This window comes from Astatotilapia calliptera, chromosome 6 (assembly GCF_964374335.1).
Source record: "Astatotilapia calliptera chromosome 6, fAstCal68.1, whole genome shotgun sequence".
NCBI lineage: Eukaryota > Metazoa > Chordata > Actinopteri > Cichliformes > Cichlidae > Astatotilapia > Astatotilapia calliptera.
Window position 1 is genome coordinate 17,105,851 of NC_137427.1, and position 17,800 is coordinate 17,123,650.

The 17,800-nt window shown below is 39.9% G+C and overlaps 1 protein-coding gene across 1 annotated transcript in view; it reads right to left on the reverse strand.

The window, feature by feature from the left end:
- Positions 1-17,800, reverse strand: part of rab11fip4b (RAB11 family interacting protein 4 (class II) b) — a 36,129-nt gene that overhangs the window by 5,163 nt on the left and 13,166 nt on the right. Inside the window, 12 exon segments of the mRNA XM_026170609.2 lie at positions 597-3,640; positions 4,355-4,498; positions 4,948-5,028; positions 6,571-6,729; positions 6,916-7,053; positions 7,830-7,911; positions 8,253-8,393; positions 8,831-8,934; positions 9,295-9,394; positions 10,301-10,336; positions 13,135-13,269; positions 17,157-17,342. Of these exon segments, the coding sequence (XP_026026394.2) occupies positions 3,524-3,640; positions 4,355-4,498; positions 4,948-5,028; positions 6,571-6,729; positions 6,916-7,053; positions 7,830-7,911; positions 8,253-8,393; positions 8,831-8,934; positions 9,295-9,394; positions 10,301-10,336; positions 13,135-13,269; positions 17,157-17,342 (1,423 nt within the window). The 3' untranslated portion in view covers positions 597-3,523.

Genomic DNA, 17,800 nt, shown 5'->3' on the forward strand with positions numbered 1-17,800 from the left:
CGTATTTTTCCTTTTACAATACCAAAAAAAGATGGGGTGGCTCAAAGCTTTTGCACAGTACTATATAAAAAGTCTAAACTTGGGGAATGGTTTTAATGAGGACTTAAAACTGTGCAATTCATTTTTTGTCTAGTGCATATACTGACTAATGATTGTTTTTGGTGAAATTTAGTTGGTGACAATGGCGGTCCATTAAGCTAAACTTTCAGCCTAAACCTTTTCAGTCAACACCTTTCTTACTTTTTTCTGTTAAATAGTTATTTTCATTGGTATTAATAAAAAAACTAAACAATAAATAATTTAAATCGTAAACAATTTTACCTTAACAATAACCAAACATACTGACACTTAGCTAGCTTTGTGCTCTTTTAACCCCAGTGAATGTAGGCGCCCTGTTTTCTGTTAGCGGGCTAACAACTTTAGCGCCGTTATCAACAGCTATCGTCATGCCGGCTGCTAAAAGTTTGTGAGCTTCCTGTGGGAAGAAAACAACAGGGAGCAGATAACATACACGGAAAGCACCAAGTTATGCGTTCACATGCAAGTTTACCTTAAAACATCACTCACATTATGCTTAATTTTAATTTAACTCTTACCTGCACCGCTGTGTCGGGCACACCAGCCGCGTGCAGCACCCAGCTGATCAAATGAAGCTGCGCAGTTCGCCGATAGGAGGCGCCAGAGTACACAAATACTGCTCCGAGAGCAGGTACAAATAAATATATAAATGAAAGAAGATAAAGAATAAAATCTAAAAATAAAACTAATGTATAAAAATAAATAAATGAATGAAATAAATACATAAAACAATAACTGGCATTTATAATCCGCAAAATCTCTAATAACACCTAAATTAACTGTAATGTAATTAGTCAAATTAGGTAAAACTACATGTATAAAAGCACCAGTCACAGTCAAATCAGATAGAAATGTTTTTTCTGTCGTTGCTCCAAAATAATGTTGTAAGGAAGATTTATTTAATAATTATTTTTGGGGTTTTTTTTCCCTCAATGCCTGGGCTTACATGGGTATTGACCATACATAACTAAACAGCGCAGTGCTGCCCTTTTACAAAAGGTTGTAAATCTTGCATTTTAAGATTTCCCATATGAGAATACACAATACACACAAACACATAAAATAAAACATTAAAGTTAAAACATTCTCATTTGGCGACATGACTATTTTCATGCCAGCGCAAACACTTTTATTTACAGCAAAGTACATAATGGCAGCTAAGACAGCAGCAGCATACACTTTAGGCACAATGTTTATGTTTTAGAAACTATAGCTGAATTCAAATGAAAATAACAGAAATTTCATGAGACAACATCACTGCCAAAGCCATTTTTTTATTGCTATTTAAGATGACTGCATCCAATCGGATCGTCCTAATAACAGAAAGCTAAAAGCCATGAGTTTGTGACAGTTTTTACAGCTCAGTGTGTCTTGAATTTTTGTTTTTTTACTTGAAGAATGGCATAAGTGGATTAAAAGTGAAAAGATTTAAGATGCAAAACAGGACACAGATCAGCAGGTACAGGTAATAAGTTAATATTGCTCATAATAGTCACCGTTTAAGTTAGGAAGACAGTAAACAACCATATATAAAAACCCACTTTGAAACTGATTGAAAATCAGTGGACTTACTGAATCTAACAAAAACCTTGAAAAAAAACTCAAAAATCATTGCTCACTGTGTTTATATAAAAAAAGGAAAGAAAAGAAGATAAACTGGCTTGCATACGTCACAGTCTTGTGCTATACTGCAAACAGGACAGCTAAGCAACAACAATTAGTTTCTTGATTAATCTGTATAAAAGTGTTTTCTCAGTATCAATCTGAAAAAAGATTGGTGAGTGGCACATAAAATACAAATTATCACTAGATAATTACAACATTTACAAGTCATGAAAATGTCATACATAGACAGAAAACGCACTTTCCAAAAAACAGCGTAAATCTATAGCGAGATTATCTCGAAAAATGTCCTCAAAAGGCACAGACAGAAGTAAATGTGACCATGCAAAAGGAAACAAAACCTTTTTTTGTGCAAGGAAGCAAAACTCAAGTTTAGAATAATTACATAATACATGAGATTGTAATTGTTTCCCCTCTGAAAACAATGCCCTCCATATAACAGTACTAAATACTGTACACATGTTGCCAAATGTATTAACCAGTTTCAATGGAAAACTGCTTTTTTGGCCACACAGAAAGTTAATAAGGAATCGTACATTCGTGATATTTACAGTTTAAGAGGGCTTCAGAGTCATTGGGGCTTAAACTACAATCTGCAACCTGCTGTAGGTGCAAATGTGACAAATCAAGTCTTTTGTACCAAAAAGTGAGTCTCCTGTGCACGCTCACATCCGGTATCCAAGTCACTGAACATGAAAAGACAACTTGGTAAACCACGTTACAATGGCTACCAGTCACTCCACCTCACGCTGTACATTCACATCTTTATATTTCTGTGCAACATCATTTGGGGTCTATTACAAAGCAACAGTGACTTTTTATCAAGCTCAAGTTTAGCTAGCAAATAGCAGCCATGGAAGTTACAGTTTGAAGACACTCCTTGGTTGCAGCTTCAGCGCCATAACGCGACACTCAGCGACTCGTCTGTACCAACTAAGGGCCACTTCTCAGTGAAAACTGTTCACCGCTTTAGGACTGATTGATGTACGAAGTGTGGTTTCGTGGAAGACGTGCGCAAGAGTGAACGAAAAACGAAATTTCACTTTCAGTGTACCTTCATCGACTTCACAAAAAGCCTCTTTTGGTAGCATACCTGGCCTATCATGTAACATCCCCACCTGTTTAGGGTCAACGCTCTTCCTTAATTCATCGTCTTCAATTTATAATGTGGGCATCACTCTTTTTCTCTCTCTGACCACTTGTGCCTCGCTTCTCGACCTTCTTTCAGCACATACTTGTCCAAATATGTCATCACACGCACTCAGAGACTGGCAACAGTGGCCTGGCCTGTCTCACTCTGGATTTAAAGTCTGCTTGTCATGTTGCTCTACTGTCTTATTGTGCCTCTCTACGCCATGCCAAACAGCTTCAGGATAAAGCTGTTTACATTTTCTTTTTTTTTCCTCCAGTTTTCATGTCCAGTGTACTAAATCAAGTGAATCTTCAAAGCACGTTGGACACTGAATATTCCTGGAGTTTTCACAAGAGATCAATCTTGTGACTTCAACTCCAGCTCACAGCATAGACAGAATAAAAATGTGATCAAATGAGTAGAACAGTCACAGTAGCATAACCAGTCAGTGAACAATCACTGGCTGAGAAAACTCCCTTTTGTTCAACACAGAATCCCCTTCTACCATCCTGAAGAGACGCTCTTCTTGGCACAAACAGCAGGGGGCGATGCATGTCTGTTTACGTAAGACTGGCTCTGTTTTTCTGTACACTTTCCCCCCGATTCAGGTCACCCTGCTCTGATCAGACAACTGGAATGATCCTCACTCTCCCAAGATCAGGAACGCTGCTCATTCCAGTTGAGTCGCTGCTAGTTCTTTATCTCTAGAATGGAGGGGTTGTGGTCCAGGATGTTCAGGATGATTTTGTCCATGTACTGCCGCAGACGTAAATTGATCTCCTCTTGCTCCTTCAGGGCTTCCATTAACTAGGGAGAAATATGTACAATACATGTTTATTCATTAGAAAAAAAAATGTTACTATGATTCAGTTACATGACAATGAGCTCACTGTACTCAAATGGCCACCACAGTTACCACATCTGCATCCATTAGGGCAACTTTTTGATGTAGCAAAAAACCTGCATCAGCTTTGTGATGCTATCATTTCAACATGGACCAAAATCTGAGGAATGTTTCTGTCACCTTGTTGAATCTGTGCCACGAAGAATCGAGGCAATTTCAATGTCACTAGCAAGGTGTACCTAATAAAGTGGCTGTTGACTGTATTATAATTTTAGAAAAAATAAAACTTTTAACCAACCAACCAAAAAAGTAATGCCAATGTTGAAAAAAATCTAACTAATGCACTGAACTCCTCTGAAAACAAGGAATGAAAATAACATTTTAAAAACTGCACAGAAATATGATAACTCATAGTAATGCTCTCCTCATTATGCAGATATAGATTTAATTGTAAAACAGAGGTAGATGCATAACATCGTACTGCTGTGATATGGCCTGAAAAACAGCTATTTCTCACTGTAACTAAGGAACCTGTAAGCACTGAGATAAAACCCTGTCTGGAAGCTGTCAGTAAGACTCAGAATATTAAAAAAATAAAAAATAAAAAATAAAAAAATCACATTGTAGCCGCAGGGGTGTTCATGTTCTTTGTTACAAGTCTGCATAACTGATTTTACCTGGTCTCTGGAGGCATTATCGATCTCAGCAGCTAGAGACTGAGCCTTGGTCTGTGTGGCAAACAAATTCTTGGCTTCATGCAGGCTGAGGCTGATGATCTGACCGTTCAGGTCCTCGTTCTGCTCTCTAAGCTTCTGGTTCTCCTAAAATGCAAAATCAGGGGAGGAGGTGGAGGACAGAGAGCGAGAAAGGACAAGATAAGTTCCTAGGCCATAAAAGTGCACTAAAATGACTTTTTAAAAAAAAGAAAAGACCACTACTCAAGCCACACTCAACCCATTTGACAAAGCACTGCGGTTGGTAGCAGCAAACTCAGCAATGCACGTCTATGTTTGCAGCACCTACGAGATGTAACATGGGTTATGCGTGTTACAGAACAAACTCTTCCCTGCTTTTTCTGGTGTGTTATGAAAGCTCCACAATCAAGTTGCCTTAAACTGCTGACAAGAGGTCAGTTTGCGTTTCCCTTAAGTCTATCCTTAAACATTAGTGAGGGAACTGCAGCGCCCGGTCAGCATGGACAACTTCACTCTACTCCATTGTCGTGATTAGTGGTTAATCGGTAGGTCAGAGGTCACGGAGGCAATTTTACCATCAGACCGGGACGGAGCCGAGCCCCAGTCAACACCAGGTGCTGGTATTCAGGGGGAAGAAAGTCCTGGGACACAAATCGCTGGACACACACACACAGACATTTACAAAAAGGTGCACAGGCAAGCATAAGAGAGTGAATTCATCCTTCTCGTGGGTGAACAGAGGCCGTGATCCATCACATATAAAACACAGACAGTTTTATTACTTGTCCGAATTCAAAAGACATGCTGGTAACTCTGCTGGGAGGAGCAGATTTAGAGAAAGACAGGACACAAAGGCAGAATGAAACTACTGCTATTACTCCTTTACTTGCTTGCTTGCAAGGTGTGACAAGTTTGGCTCGAAGCCAGGAGGACATGGACCGTATCATGTTAAGTCACTGATAAAACGGACACTGAATGAATCAGCAGTTCTGGCCGGCTGTGCCATTTAAAAGTTACCTCAAGGCCACGTGGGTTTGATAACTCCAGATTTTTATGGTGCCTTTGTCTGGCTTAGGAACATCAAAGCGACATTTCTAATGCATATGAACTCGTGATAAAAAGTCACACAAAAGCTTCTGCACAACTGCTTTTATGCATCTTATCTGAGAGGACATCTGAAAAACACTTTCATCTACTTGCTTATCTCTAATGTTTGCTTTACACCAGGTCTGGCCACTTAACAGGACTGCAACAATAAGATCTGCCTTGTAACTGTAGCAGGCAAAATGTCAGACAAACAGATCTTAAGGAAAAGATAAAGATCACATATCCTCTGCAGCTGGCACGGCATTTAGCAATGCTGAACTTCTCTTTAATGGTTAAAAGATCGGCACAGTACATCGGGGGATCACAGCAGTTCTAATGCACAACAATGTATTCTGGCTGAATGTAGTCTGTGACACTATATGCTCAATTTTCATCTTTTGGTTGTAGCCACAAAAACAGCTTCATGTACACAAGCAGAAAGGTTTATGTTCCTCTGGCAGCCAGTTAGCTGTGTTAAACGTTGTGGAGGTGTACTTCAGAAAAAGTTAAAATACAAAAGGTGCTCATGAAAAGTTGTAAAACTGTATGTGATAACAGTGTATTTTTTTGAGCTGAATTTCTATTTCTAGGGGCGATTACTGTACTGAATGCATCATTCAGCGTGATAGACAGTGGAAACATATACATATGAGCCAATAACTTATAAAATCAGTCAAAAATATTCACATTCAACGCTGAATCAATCAAGTCTAAGAAGCCAGGGTACATGAACTGCTACTCTAATCAAATGAAACATGAATAATCTGTAAATATATATTCATACATTACGTTACATTCAGTCTGTGGCAGCTTAATCTGTACTTCTTACTTCTGTGCATCTACCACCTCCACATGCATGAAAAGCTCCACATAAACACATTTCAAAAAGCAGAAACTCCTCATTTCTGTCATACGATCAAATCAAAACAGCATTTAGATATTTTTGAAAATCCTTAGATTGCTTACATACATTGACTGAAGGATTGTAGAAAGTTTTAAACACTGTTTCATATTCTTATTGTTCATTATTCATAACAAACAGTCTTAAAGCACATTCATTAGCAACAATACTCGCTGAACTGCCTATGCCCAACAGAGCATTTCATCAGTACCTGTTTGAGCCTCTTGACTTCATGCTCTAGCTCCACCTCCCTGCTCCTGTTGTTGAAGTCTGAGAGCCCCGTGGAGGAGCTTGGCCTCCGGCCTGACCTCTCTGCATCCAGCTTGAAGACCTGCAAGTGTTCCAGCTCTCGACGCAGGTCCTCTATCAGCTATGCAGCACAGAAAGAACGAATGAAAAACGTTATATAATGTGCAGAGGCAGCATATTGTAGGTGTAAGTGTATGAGTTGACATAAATGCTGCGAGAGACTGGTTACAGAGAAACTGAATGAGCAACATAACAAACAATCACACCTTGCTGTGTGTGTCTGGTTACATAAAATACTTCCTCCTACCTCCTGCATGGCATCCTTTTCTTTCTGGAACTGATGTCTATTTTGTTTCAGTTTGTCCATCATTTTCTTGTAAAGATCCATCTCATCCTTCAGGCGCAGGCTGGTATCCTCCAGCTTATCTGTCATCCTTTGCTTCTCCTAAGGATAGCCATATATACACACAGCTATAGTTTGAACTTTATTTTCCTTTATTTATCTGTGTGTTTGGTATTCAGGGTCATGGGAGTGCATTTCTGTTGAGCAAACAAGTTTTAGCACCAAGATAAAGTTTGCATTTATATTCTGTGATAAATTGCTTGCACAACATTTTGTAAGCTAGAGTCGGGTTTGGTGTCATTTGCATAGATACAAGTTCATAAATGAGGTGTGGTTCAAAACTAAGACGCTATCTCCACAGATATAATTACTGGCGTCTCTCTTTGGCTTTGTGAATGTTGAAGGAGTTGTCGCTGTGCTCACAGGCGTGGATAGAAATGAGAAAACCCGCCGCGTTCGCAAGAGAAACAGACACCAAACTGCAGAGATTCACACACACACAACCGATGACAGACAACTACTTAACCTTTTAAAGCCTAAGCCATGAAATAAATGGCAGAAAAATAAGTTTTTGGAAAATAGAGTGTTTACTGCACCTTCTGACAAAATGTTTTAAAAAATAAATTACATAATAATTTGCAAATATGAGTTTTAACATGTATCATATTTTCCACATAAGGTGGGTTTTTTTGTTGCAACTTGTTCATTAAAAATGCATTGTGCAATTTCTTTTGGTTTTTCAGAAAAAAAAAAGTATACTGATGGTGTAAAAGTCTCAAAAACTCACAAAGACCCATGTATCAACTATAATACATCTGGCTTTAAAAGGTTAAATGACCAACACAGGAAATACAGCCGGAAACGTAAGCAACACTTACCTCATCCAGCTTCTCTGTCTGCGACTTGAGTCGGTTCATGTTAAGGGACATCTCATTATTCTCCTCCTCCAGCTGCTTAACTCTACAGACACAAAATCCCTTATGTCAGCGTGCATTTCTATAGTGTGGCACACAGTCAGCTAAGGCACTGGTTTGGGTAAAATACATGCTGTAGCTGTCCAGAGGCAGATGACTAAAACCCTGGGAGGACTCTCAGAGCTGTTAAGCATTTAGTTCTCCATTTTGCATTTATTTTCTTAAGCGAGCAGGGACATAAACATCATTATCCAAGATATGGTCGGTGTCTAATTCTCTCAGATTATTATTGAACTATAATGAGTTTCACATATTTACATAAAAAAAGATAATGCACAAATAATTGGGAAATGTGCTCAGCAAATTGTGCAACTGTGTGTTTCTCACCGGTTGGTCAGCAGCTCTATCTGTGTGTTCCTGTCTCTCTCCAGCTTGCTGTAAGCCTCTCTGTGGCGTCTCAGGCCCTCCTGCACACTTTGCTCTGCCCGGGTCTCTTGGTCTTTCAGCTGCTCCTCCAGCTCATGAACCCTGATGATGACGATGATGAACGCATCAGACAACATGATTTATTTTTTTGTTGCAAAGCATTAAAACCGAGCTTACTTTGGAAATGACTAAATGCTGCTGCAATTTTACATGAGTAATTTCAGTCAAATTATCTGCCCTTCATTTTCTTTTGTGCTGCTATAAATTAGACTAGATTCAACTTTAATGAGACTGTGCTGAGGATGGTACAAAGCCAGTGAAATGCAGTTAGCTGGAAGAGAACAGTCTATATACAGAAGTGCAAATGCAAATATACAGCAGCACTTTAAGTATGTTGGCATGTACAGCGAGTATAGCATATATGAGCATAAATAGTGTTGTCAGTGAAGAGATGTGTATGTATAAATTACATGCATGTTACATAATTTTATGCTTATGTTAAGATAAGACTAGTACAAAGGGGAAACAAAGTCCTCTACCTGTGCACTAGCTGAGTGTTCTCCTGCTTCAGTTTGGACTTGAGGTCACTGTTCAGCAGGATCTCATTCTCCAGTTCTGCCACCTTCTTCTCAAGAGAAGTGACCTGAGAGAAAAACAAACTGTGAAATTACACCAGAAACTAAATTAAATGTTACAATCCTATGCATCCCATGCATCTAAATTAGGTAATAAAGTTAACAGGGCAAGTTTGTAATTGAAAACAGATTCATAATGTTTTCTTTTTAACTTAGGTTTGCAAATGTAAGAACTGACAGAAATTAGTAAATGTTGCATTTTTAACATGCTGGAGGTGAGTGTTTAGTATCTCAGTTTTTCACTTCCACTGAAAATACTAGATCTGACATGATCACATCCAATGAGGAATCGACTTTTGTTTAAAAAAAACGCAGTCATACAAATCACCACATGGAGCAAACTAACAGAAGGAAACATAAAGTCATACCTTCTCATTGATGTCGGTGTCGCAGGAGTCGATGCTGTCTCGGAAAAGGTCCTCTGTGCTGCCGTTACTGCTGCTCAAGTTGCTGTTGTGGAGCAGCTGCCTGCTCGAACAAACAGATAAACAGCTTAGAGAATATGCTCGGAATAGATCCAGGCAATGACCGGTTCTGGGTGTTTATGTTTCTGCAGCGAAGCTGCTGCAAGGTAACCCAGATATAGGACACTACAGTGCCAAAGAAAAGAAGCTGCTGCAAACAGGATTAACATGAGCATTCTCACACTCACACCCACACAGGTGTGTGTACATCTGGCTGTGATATTTATGTCATAATGTAGTTTTTAGCTTCCCCATTGTAAACTGATGGAATAACGTGGGAAAAACAAGCTGCTGGCCTATTACTGAGATTAGCAACAGAGAGGAGAGGAAACAAAAAGGAGAAAGGGCAGAAGAACAGTTAAAGAGAGCCATAAAGTGAAAGCAGCCATCAAACCAGACAGAGGAGAAAGTAAGAAGAACAGGGAGACAGCCAAGCCTTATATTGAATACATAGATCAGGCCCGACAGGCCATTTTCACTCTGTCACTATAACTCAATTTCTGTGGCTGAAAATAGGACAAAAGCCTAGATACAAAACATCTCACCCACTACAGACCAACAGTCCATGTAGTGGGCCACTCCTGCCACTAAAAAAAGATGATGTCAAACTCGTTTCCTCAGCTCTGAGACAAAAAACAAAAGTTTGTACAGTGTTCTTGGCTCTATAATTCTTTGAATAACTAGTTAGAAATTAACCTATTTAGTGTGTGCAGTGATAGGACAGCTGAGAGATCAGGAAGCACTAGTTGATAATCTTGCTCTGTGTACGTCACTATGTCAACAAGATCGAACAAGCACGTGTAGGGCGGGCTGTATAATGCATAAACACGCAGAGGACAACTGAGTGACTTTGCCTGTAACGCACAGAAGCACATGCATGTGGACACAAATGCAAAGGTGAAAAGCCTACCTTCCAAAAGCAGTGCTGGAGATTTTCCTGTTGGGGCTACAAGGAGAAGAACAAGATTTCAGATTCTTTTCAGTCAATCATCATCATCATCTGTCCAGACACATAGCTCAACAATACAGTGGATGTAACCACTAATTTTAGCCATTTAGTGCGAGAGAGAGTAGGAAGCATTGGAAAAATGATCGCTGAAGGTCACTATTAATATTATTTTAGCCCTTGGTGAACAGGGCTTTCTGTCAGCTCTAGAGGGGGGACAAAGGCCCAAAGAGTTTCTGTATGATGTGCCTGGGATTCACATTAGATTAATAAAAATGAGCAAACACACTGCAGGGTTACCCAGTTGACAGCTGACACTGATATAAAGCGAACATCATCATTAAGTCCTGGCACAAAACACTAGGCTTTCAAGGCTGGAGGATAAACAAAGTTAACGCAGCAGAATAGAGTGCAATTCGACCATTTTTATAAAAACAGCCTATTCTGTGCAAAAAATGATCACTGTTGTCTCTACAGTATGACTATGGGGCTTATGTGTGATGATGTCATACAGTTTCTCCTTGCTAACAGTTTAAGAACAAGATGCACTGTTTCCTTACAGCTAATGTTTCAGTTAAACTCACACCAACTCATGACTCCAAGGTGCCCAGTTCTTAAAAGAAAAACAAGCCCAGACCATCATCCCTCTACCTCTGTGCTTGGCAGTTGTTTTGAGGTGTTTGTGGTTTGTTCAGAGTCTGAGATGTAGCTCTAAGGTTTTTTTAAAAAAAATTTTTGCAATTCCTCTTATTTTGGGGTGAATTTATCCCTCCTGGGAAGAATGGCAGCTGTTTTGAATGCATCTCCTTTCAGAATAATGGACTTGACATGATTTGGAAATGGCTTTAAAATCCTTCTCAGATTGATGGGCAGCAAAAATTGTGTCGCTAAGATGAATCACTGCCACAGACCTGAATGCACCAGCCTAGCAAAGTGCCAAAGCCTCTGCTTTTACAGAGGTGCTCACACTTCCTGGTGATCAGTTAATCAGGTGTGTTTGATAAGCAGCGCCTGGCAGTGACTTTGCCTCTTAGGTGCTGTGGGAGAAGTAAGGGTATGATAAGTTTTTCACAGGACTGTATAGAGTGGTTTGAAGATTTTTCCCCCCATGATACACCAGTGTGTGAATGTGTGTGTGAATGGGTGAATGACTGAATGTAGTGTAAAGCGCTTTGGGGTCCATAGGGACTAAGTAAAGCGCTATACAAATACAGGCCATTTACCATGACTTTACATTCAGTAGAAACAAATGTAAATTCATGTGAAAGGTTTGAAATTTATTCCCTATATATTTTTTTATCTACACAAATTGCAAACATATGTTACAGTACGAGACTTTATCTAAAAGCTCATTCAGTCTGTAATTTACCAGCATTCTTACGTACAAAATTGAAAAATAAACAACAATCATCTGTAGCATTGTTTATAAAACAGAATCCCAAAATAGCATTATAAGCAGGTAATAGATGAACGCATTCACCAATCCAAGCATATGTTTTACAGCCTTAAATTACTTGAATGTATTTGCTATTAAATATAATAAGAGCTCAGACAAAAATCTGAAGGTTTGGATAACCTGTTCAATTCTTTACCATCCTGAACCTCATCAAACTCAGTCTCTAAATTAATACCCCTTTATTAACACAGCCCTTCTGTGAAGACCTAACACTACTCTTCCTGCGACTGGCTTGTGCTTGTCAGGGTCGGATACACGAAAACATGAAAAATAACTGTATGTGGATGTGGGTGTGTTTTTCAAACGCTGACACAGACGACAGGGAACAGAAGCAGCACGTCTCACAATGCATTCGAGAATTTCAGCTTTGGATTTTATTACATTTCTATTTTGGTAAAAACATTTACCCGCCAGCGTGGCAGCTAAACTTCGGTGATTGACACACCAAATGAAAAAACTATCCGGGTGACAATTTAAGAGCCTGTTTACAAAACATAAAACATTGTCTAAGCAACTTTATGTTGTGCTTAAATTGTTAACCCTTAATGAACTCTGACCATAGGAGAAGAATATAAACAAGTAATTCTTTAAATCTTTTAAGCCTTCTCTATTGCAGTATCTACGAGGGACTAACCCCCATAGAGTCCAACATCCATGTTTCAAATTGTACTCTAAGACATTTTTCTTAGTTGAATTTTCTAAAAAGTGTGCGTCTGCATGCCTGTGCATGTGTGTATTTGTGTTTCCAGGTGGACTGTACAGTTATTAATGGTCACTGCGGATTATGTTTCTAATAATAGTTTCCCTATTACAATGGGCGGTGAGGTAAGCTCAGGAGTGACAGCCTTACATAACGATCAATTAGAGTTTGTGTGTGAGCATGTGGAGAGATGATGTGTTCAGTCATGTGTGAAACCAGGCGAGGAAACATTTAAGACTCTGTAACAATGTGAGATCATTCACATTAAATGACAGTTTAAGAAAAAGAGCCACAGATAACAGTGTCTCCTGGGTCAGTACAATGTGAGTGGATGAATACACTTTAAATTCGGGATAGTTCACTTACGAGCTGACAGCATCTGTTTCTTCTCACGTAACAGTAGGGTGGATCCTTCCTGTCTCTTGTATAAATGAATTATTGTCTTCTATGTTTAGACAAATTACCTGCCAGGATAAATAACTCTAATTTCCAAAGAAACAAGGCATGTGTGCTCTTGTTTCGAAGCTTCTGCTAGTGGGAAATGTGTACTCTGCCTGGGAAAATTGCAGACTACGAAGGATTTTTGGAAATTATTAAATTATAAGATGACATCACTGTGTGTATGCGTTATGCGTGTCCTACCTGTTTGCTTTCAGGTTTTTGAGGCGAGCATCCAGGTCATTTAGCAGGTTGACCTTTTTACTGCACTGAGAACAGTAGACATCCGTCATTTCTCCGGTGTAATGGTGACGCACCTTACGAGGAGTCTGACCCGCACTATCAACACAAAGACACACAGTAACATAGACACAGTTACTGAAACCAATCAGACCATTTATCAAGAAATAGCGAATGATGCACTCTGGACCTTATTTACATTTAATCATTAGTTATTATTTGGATTATTGTAGGTTATTTACCTTACAATATAAAGCATCTTGACAACTGTTGTTGTTATTTGGAGCTATATAAGTAAAACTGAATTAAATTGAACCTCTCACGAAAACAAAAAATAACAACATTGTTGCCCATCTATTGCTGGATTATCACTTTTAAGGTCTGATCTGAACATAAACCGCACAATCTTCATGTAGTTCGGAATAACTTTGTGAAATCGTGTTCGTTACTCCTAAAAAAGTCAAAACAGTTCGACATTAAGTTTTAAGCATTCCTCTAATCTTCTTCTTTTTTTTTTTAACTTTAAGATCAATATCTTGACTAGAAACTAGAAATTGTACTTTTTGCAGACGGTTATTCAAATGTCTTTGCTGTTCTGAGCTGTCTAAAAGTTCTTGTAAATCTGGGCCTCATTTTGAATTTAAATCTCCCTGCCAACTCCATTTGATAAGTTTTATCTGCTTGGTATGTGTGAAAGGAGCATGGTGCTGTAAAGCCAGTCTTTCAGCTGGGAGACGTAATCCCATTAAACACGGGCTTTTGATGAATATTAATGTGGCCTTAAGGGCAAGAACTCCTAAGCTACAGTGCTACAGTCAAAACTCTGAATAATATGAAGTTGGTACTATTCTAGGACAGAGACTGCACCCTCCCAGTCTGTGGTTCCCTTTGCCCCAAGTGATTTAGTAGGAATACTGAATCATAGCAATAATGAGACACTTACAGAGGGTTAATTCTTTCGAATCACTCTATGTCAAACACATCAGGACATAAAATTATCAATTTGTCATCACTGTTTTGGTAAACCCTTTAGTTTGTGCAGCAATTAGTATAAGAAAGCTCAAATAAAATGACTTAATTCAATGTTTGCAGATTAATAGTTTCTTTTGATGATGCAGGCAGGAGCACGTGTTTGTGATGTTTTAATGTTCAAGCATTTGACTGATGCAGGATTTCTGGTTCCACATTTGTTCCCATTTCCACAGATTTTAGGCAAAGCAGAGATTATAGGAATCCAACCAACCCCAAGTTTGCACACAGTTCTCAAACAAAGCAAGATCAAGTTGCCAACGAGCCACATGCTACGCGCGAGCTGAATTTTGTTGGTTAAAAAGATGGCTAGAACAGGAAAGAGGAAACCACGGCAGGTTTCACTACGAAGAAAAAGACGAGTGGAAAAAACCCCCCATCAAAAATAGAAAATAAAACACTTTCACTGTTCACTGTTGTCTTTCCACAACAGGGTCTAAGCTAAAAAAGCCAGCAACAGCACAAACATGAACAAAAGTGAGCCAAATTACTGGTTCCTGGCTGCATACCTTTGACACTGCGTCATACAAGAGTGTGCTGTCATATCTGGCGCTGCAAAGATCTGTGCAGCACCCGCAGTACCAATATTGTAACATGTCGGGTCTTTTAGCAGACAACTCCACCACAATGAATGTCCAAAACAACACTGTCCATATAAAAGCAGTCAATTGTTGAAATAAGATTCAACTGGGACCTGATGAATAATAGACTACAATGAATAAAAGAAATGGGTCTGCTACACGTTACACCTACAGGAACTGCTCTGTCATGAAAACTAATGCCGTGAAGCTCCCAGCACACAGTATTTGTGCTGATGTTAATGCCAGAGGAGGTTTGGAACTCTTAAGCTATTGAGCCAGCACAGCGTTGGCGACTTTTAAACACTATGCACCTCAGCACTTGGCGACCTTGCTCTGTAACTTTATGTGGTCTCCCAGTTTGTGGCCGAGTTGCTGTGGTTCCTAAATGTGTCAGCTTTGAATAAATATCTCTTACAAGTGATTGTGGAATCTGTAGAAGGGAGGAAATTTCACAAACCAACTTGTAGCAATGGTGGATTCCTGTTACAGCAAAATGCCTCAGAGAGCTCTTTAGAATGACCCATTCTTTCACAAATGTTTGCAAAGGCAGACTCCACGGTCAGGTGCTTGATCTCATATACCTGCCCCAGTGGGACTGAAAACACCCGAATCCACAAAATAGCTACAGTGGGGCAAAAAAGTATTTAGTCAGCCACCGATTGTGCAAGTTCCCCCACCTAAAATGATGAAAGAGGTCAGTAATTTGCACCAGAGGTACACTTCAACTGTGAGAGACAGAATGTGAAAAAAAAATCCATGAATCCACATGGTAGGATTTGTAAAGAATTTATTCGTAAATTAGGGTGGAAAATAAGTATTTGGTCACCTCAAACAAGGAAGATCTCTGGCTCTCACAGACCTGTAACGTCTTCTGTAAGAAGCTTTTCTGTCCCCCACTCGTTACCTGTATGAATGGCACCTGTTTGAACTCATCATCTGTATAAAAGACACCTGTCCACAACCTCAAACAGTCAGACTCCAAACTCCGCCATGGCCAAGACCAAAGAGCTTTCGAAGGACACCAGGAAAAGTATTGTAGACCTGCACCAGACTGGGAAGAGTGAATCTACAATAGGCAAGCAGCTTGGTGTGAAAAAAATCAACTGTGGGAGCAATCATCAGAAAATGGAAGACATACAAGACCACTGATAATCTCCCTCGATCTGGGGCTCCACGCAAGATCTCATCCCGTGGGGTCAAAATGATCATGAGAACGGTGAGCAAAGATCCCAGAACCACACGGGGGGACCTGGTGAATGACCTGCAGAGAGCTGGGACCAAAGTAACAAAGGTCACCATCAGTAACACACTACAACGGCAGGGAATCAAATCCCGCAGTGCCAGACGTGTTCCGCTGCTGAAGCCAGTGCATGTCCAGGCCCGTCTGAAGTTTGCCAGAGAGCACATGGATGATACAGCAGAGGATTGGGAGAATGTCATGTGGTCAGATGAAACCAAAGTAGAACTTTTTGGTATAAACTCAACTCGTCGTGTTTGGAGGAAGAAGAATACTGAGTTGCATCCCAAGAACACCATACCTACTGTGAAGCATGGGGGTGGAAACATCATGCTATGGGGCTGTTTTTCTGCCAAGGGGACAGGACGACTGATCCGTGTTAAGGACAGAATGAATGGGGCCATGTATCGTGAGATTTTGAGCCAAAACCTCCTTCCATCAGTGAGAACTTTGAAGATGAAACGAGGCTGGGTCTTCCAACATGACAATGATCCAAAACACACCGCCCGGGCAACAAAGGAGTGGCTCCGTAAGAAGCATTTGAAAGTCCTGGAGTGGCCTAGCCAGTCCCCAGACCTCAACCCCATAGAAAATCTGTGGCGGGAGTTGAAAGTCCATGTTGCTCGGCGACAGCCCCAAAACATCACTGCTCTCGAGAAGATCTGCATGGAGGAATGGGCCAAAATACCAGCTACTGTGTGTGCAAACCTGGTAAAGACCTATAGTAAACGTTTGACCTCTGTTATTGCCAACAAAGGTTATGTTACAAAGTATTGAGTTGTATTTTTGTTATTGACCAAATACTTATTTTCCACCCTGATTTACGAATAAATTCTTTACAAATCCTACCATGTGGATTCATGGATTTTATTTTTCCACGTTCTGTCTCTCACAGTTGAAGTGTACCTCTGGTGCAAATTACTGACCTCTGTCATCATTTTAGGTGGGGGAACTTGCACAATCGGTGGCTGACTAAATACTTTTTTGCCCCACTGTACAAGTATGTTTTTTAATGTCACGATTTTCACTATATTGAGGATCAGCATTAACACTGAATATAGTTATGAATGTAGAACGTAGTCTTATAGTTACGAGTACCCCAACATGAAAAAAAATGTTTTTCTTTAGCTCGCTCCCACCTCGAGGGCACAGATGAGCCAAGGTCGGAATAACCGTTGGTACGAGCCTCGTCGTCCGGACAAGGGCTGCTGGGAGTGTAGTCTGGCTCCTCCCCTTCTCCGTAGTCTTCAAACTGCTCCTCGTACAGAGAAGCCGACGAACGTGTTGACAGGTCAGAGGTCACAGAGATACTGGTCTGACCGCACCTGAAGAAAGAGAGGGAGATGTTGGCTCCATAATCTGAAGTTGTCTTTATTTTCGATATAAATTGAAATGGAGAAGTTTCTAGCTCAACTTCATCCACTTCTCCCAGTGTGCACAGAGAAGAGATTATAGTCTGAAGATGGTAAAGCTCCAGTCGGGTCAAGTAATAAAGTCGTTCTGTATATGCTAAGTGCTGCCGGAGCTCTAACTGCATCCAAATAAACAAAACTGCTTCATATGCAAGTAATGCAAATAATGGCACTTTTATGGTAACAGATCCTACTTTACTTTGACTCTAGAACTTATATTTCTCATGAGAATAAATGCATTAAATAGAGGAACTGGCAGTGGCTGTCAGACTTAGGAATTTTAGAGAATATAACAAAACAGGAGCATCAAGCTCAAAGAAACAACACAGAGCAAAGTCTGTGAAACAAACTAAAAGACATCTGAATGAACC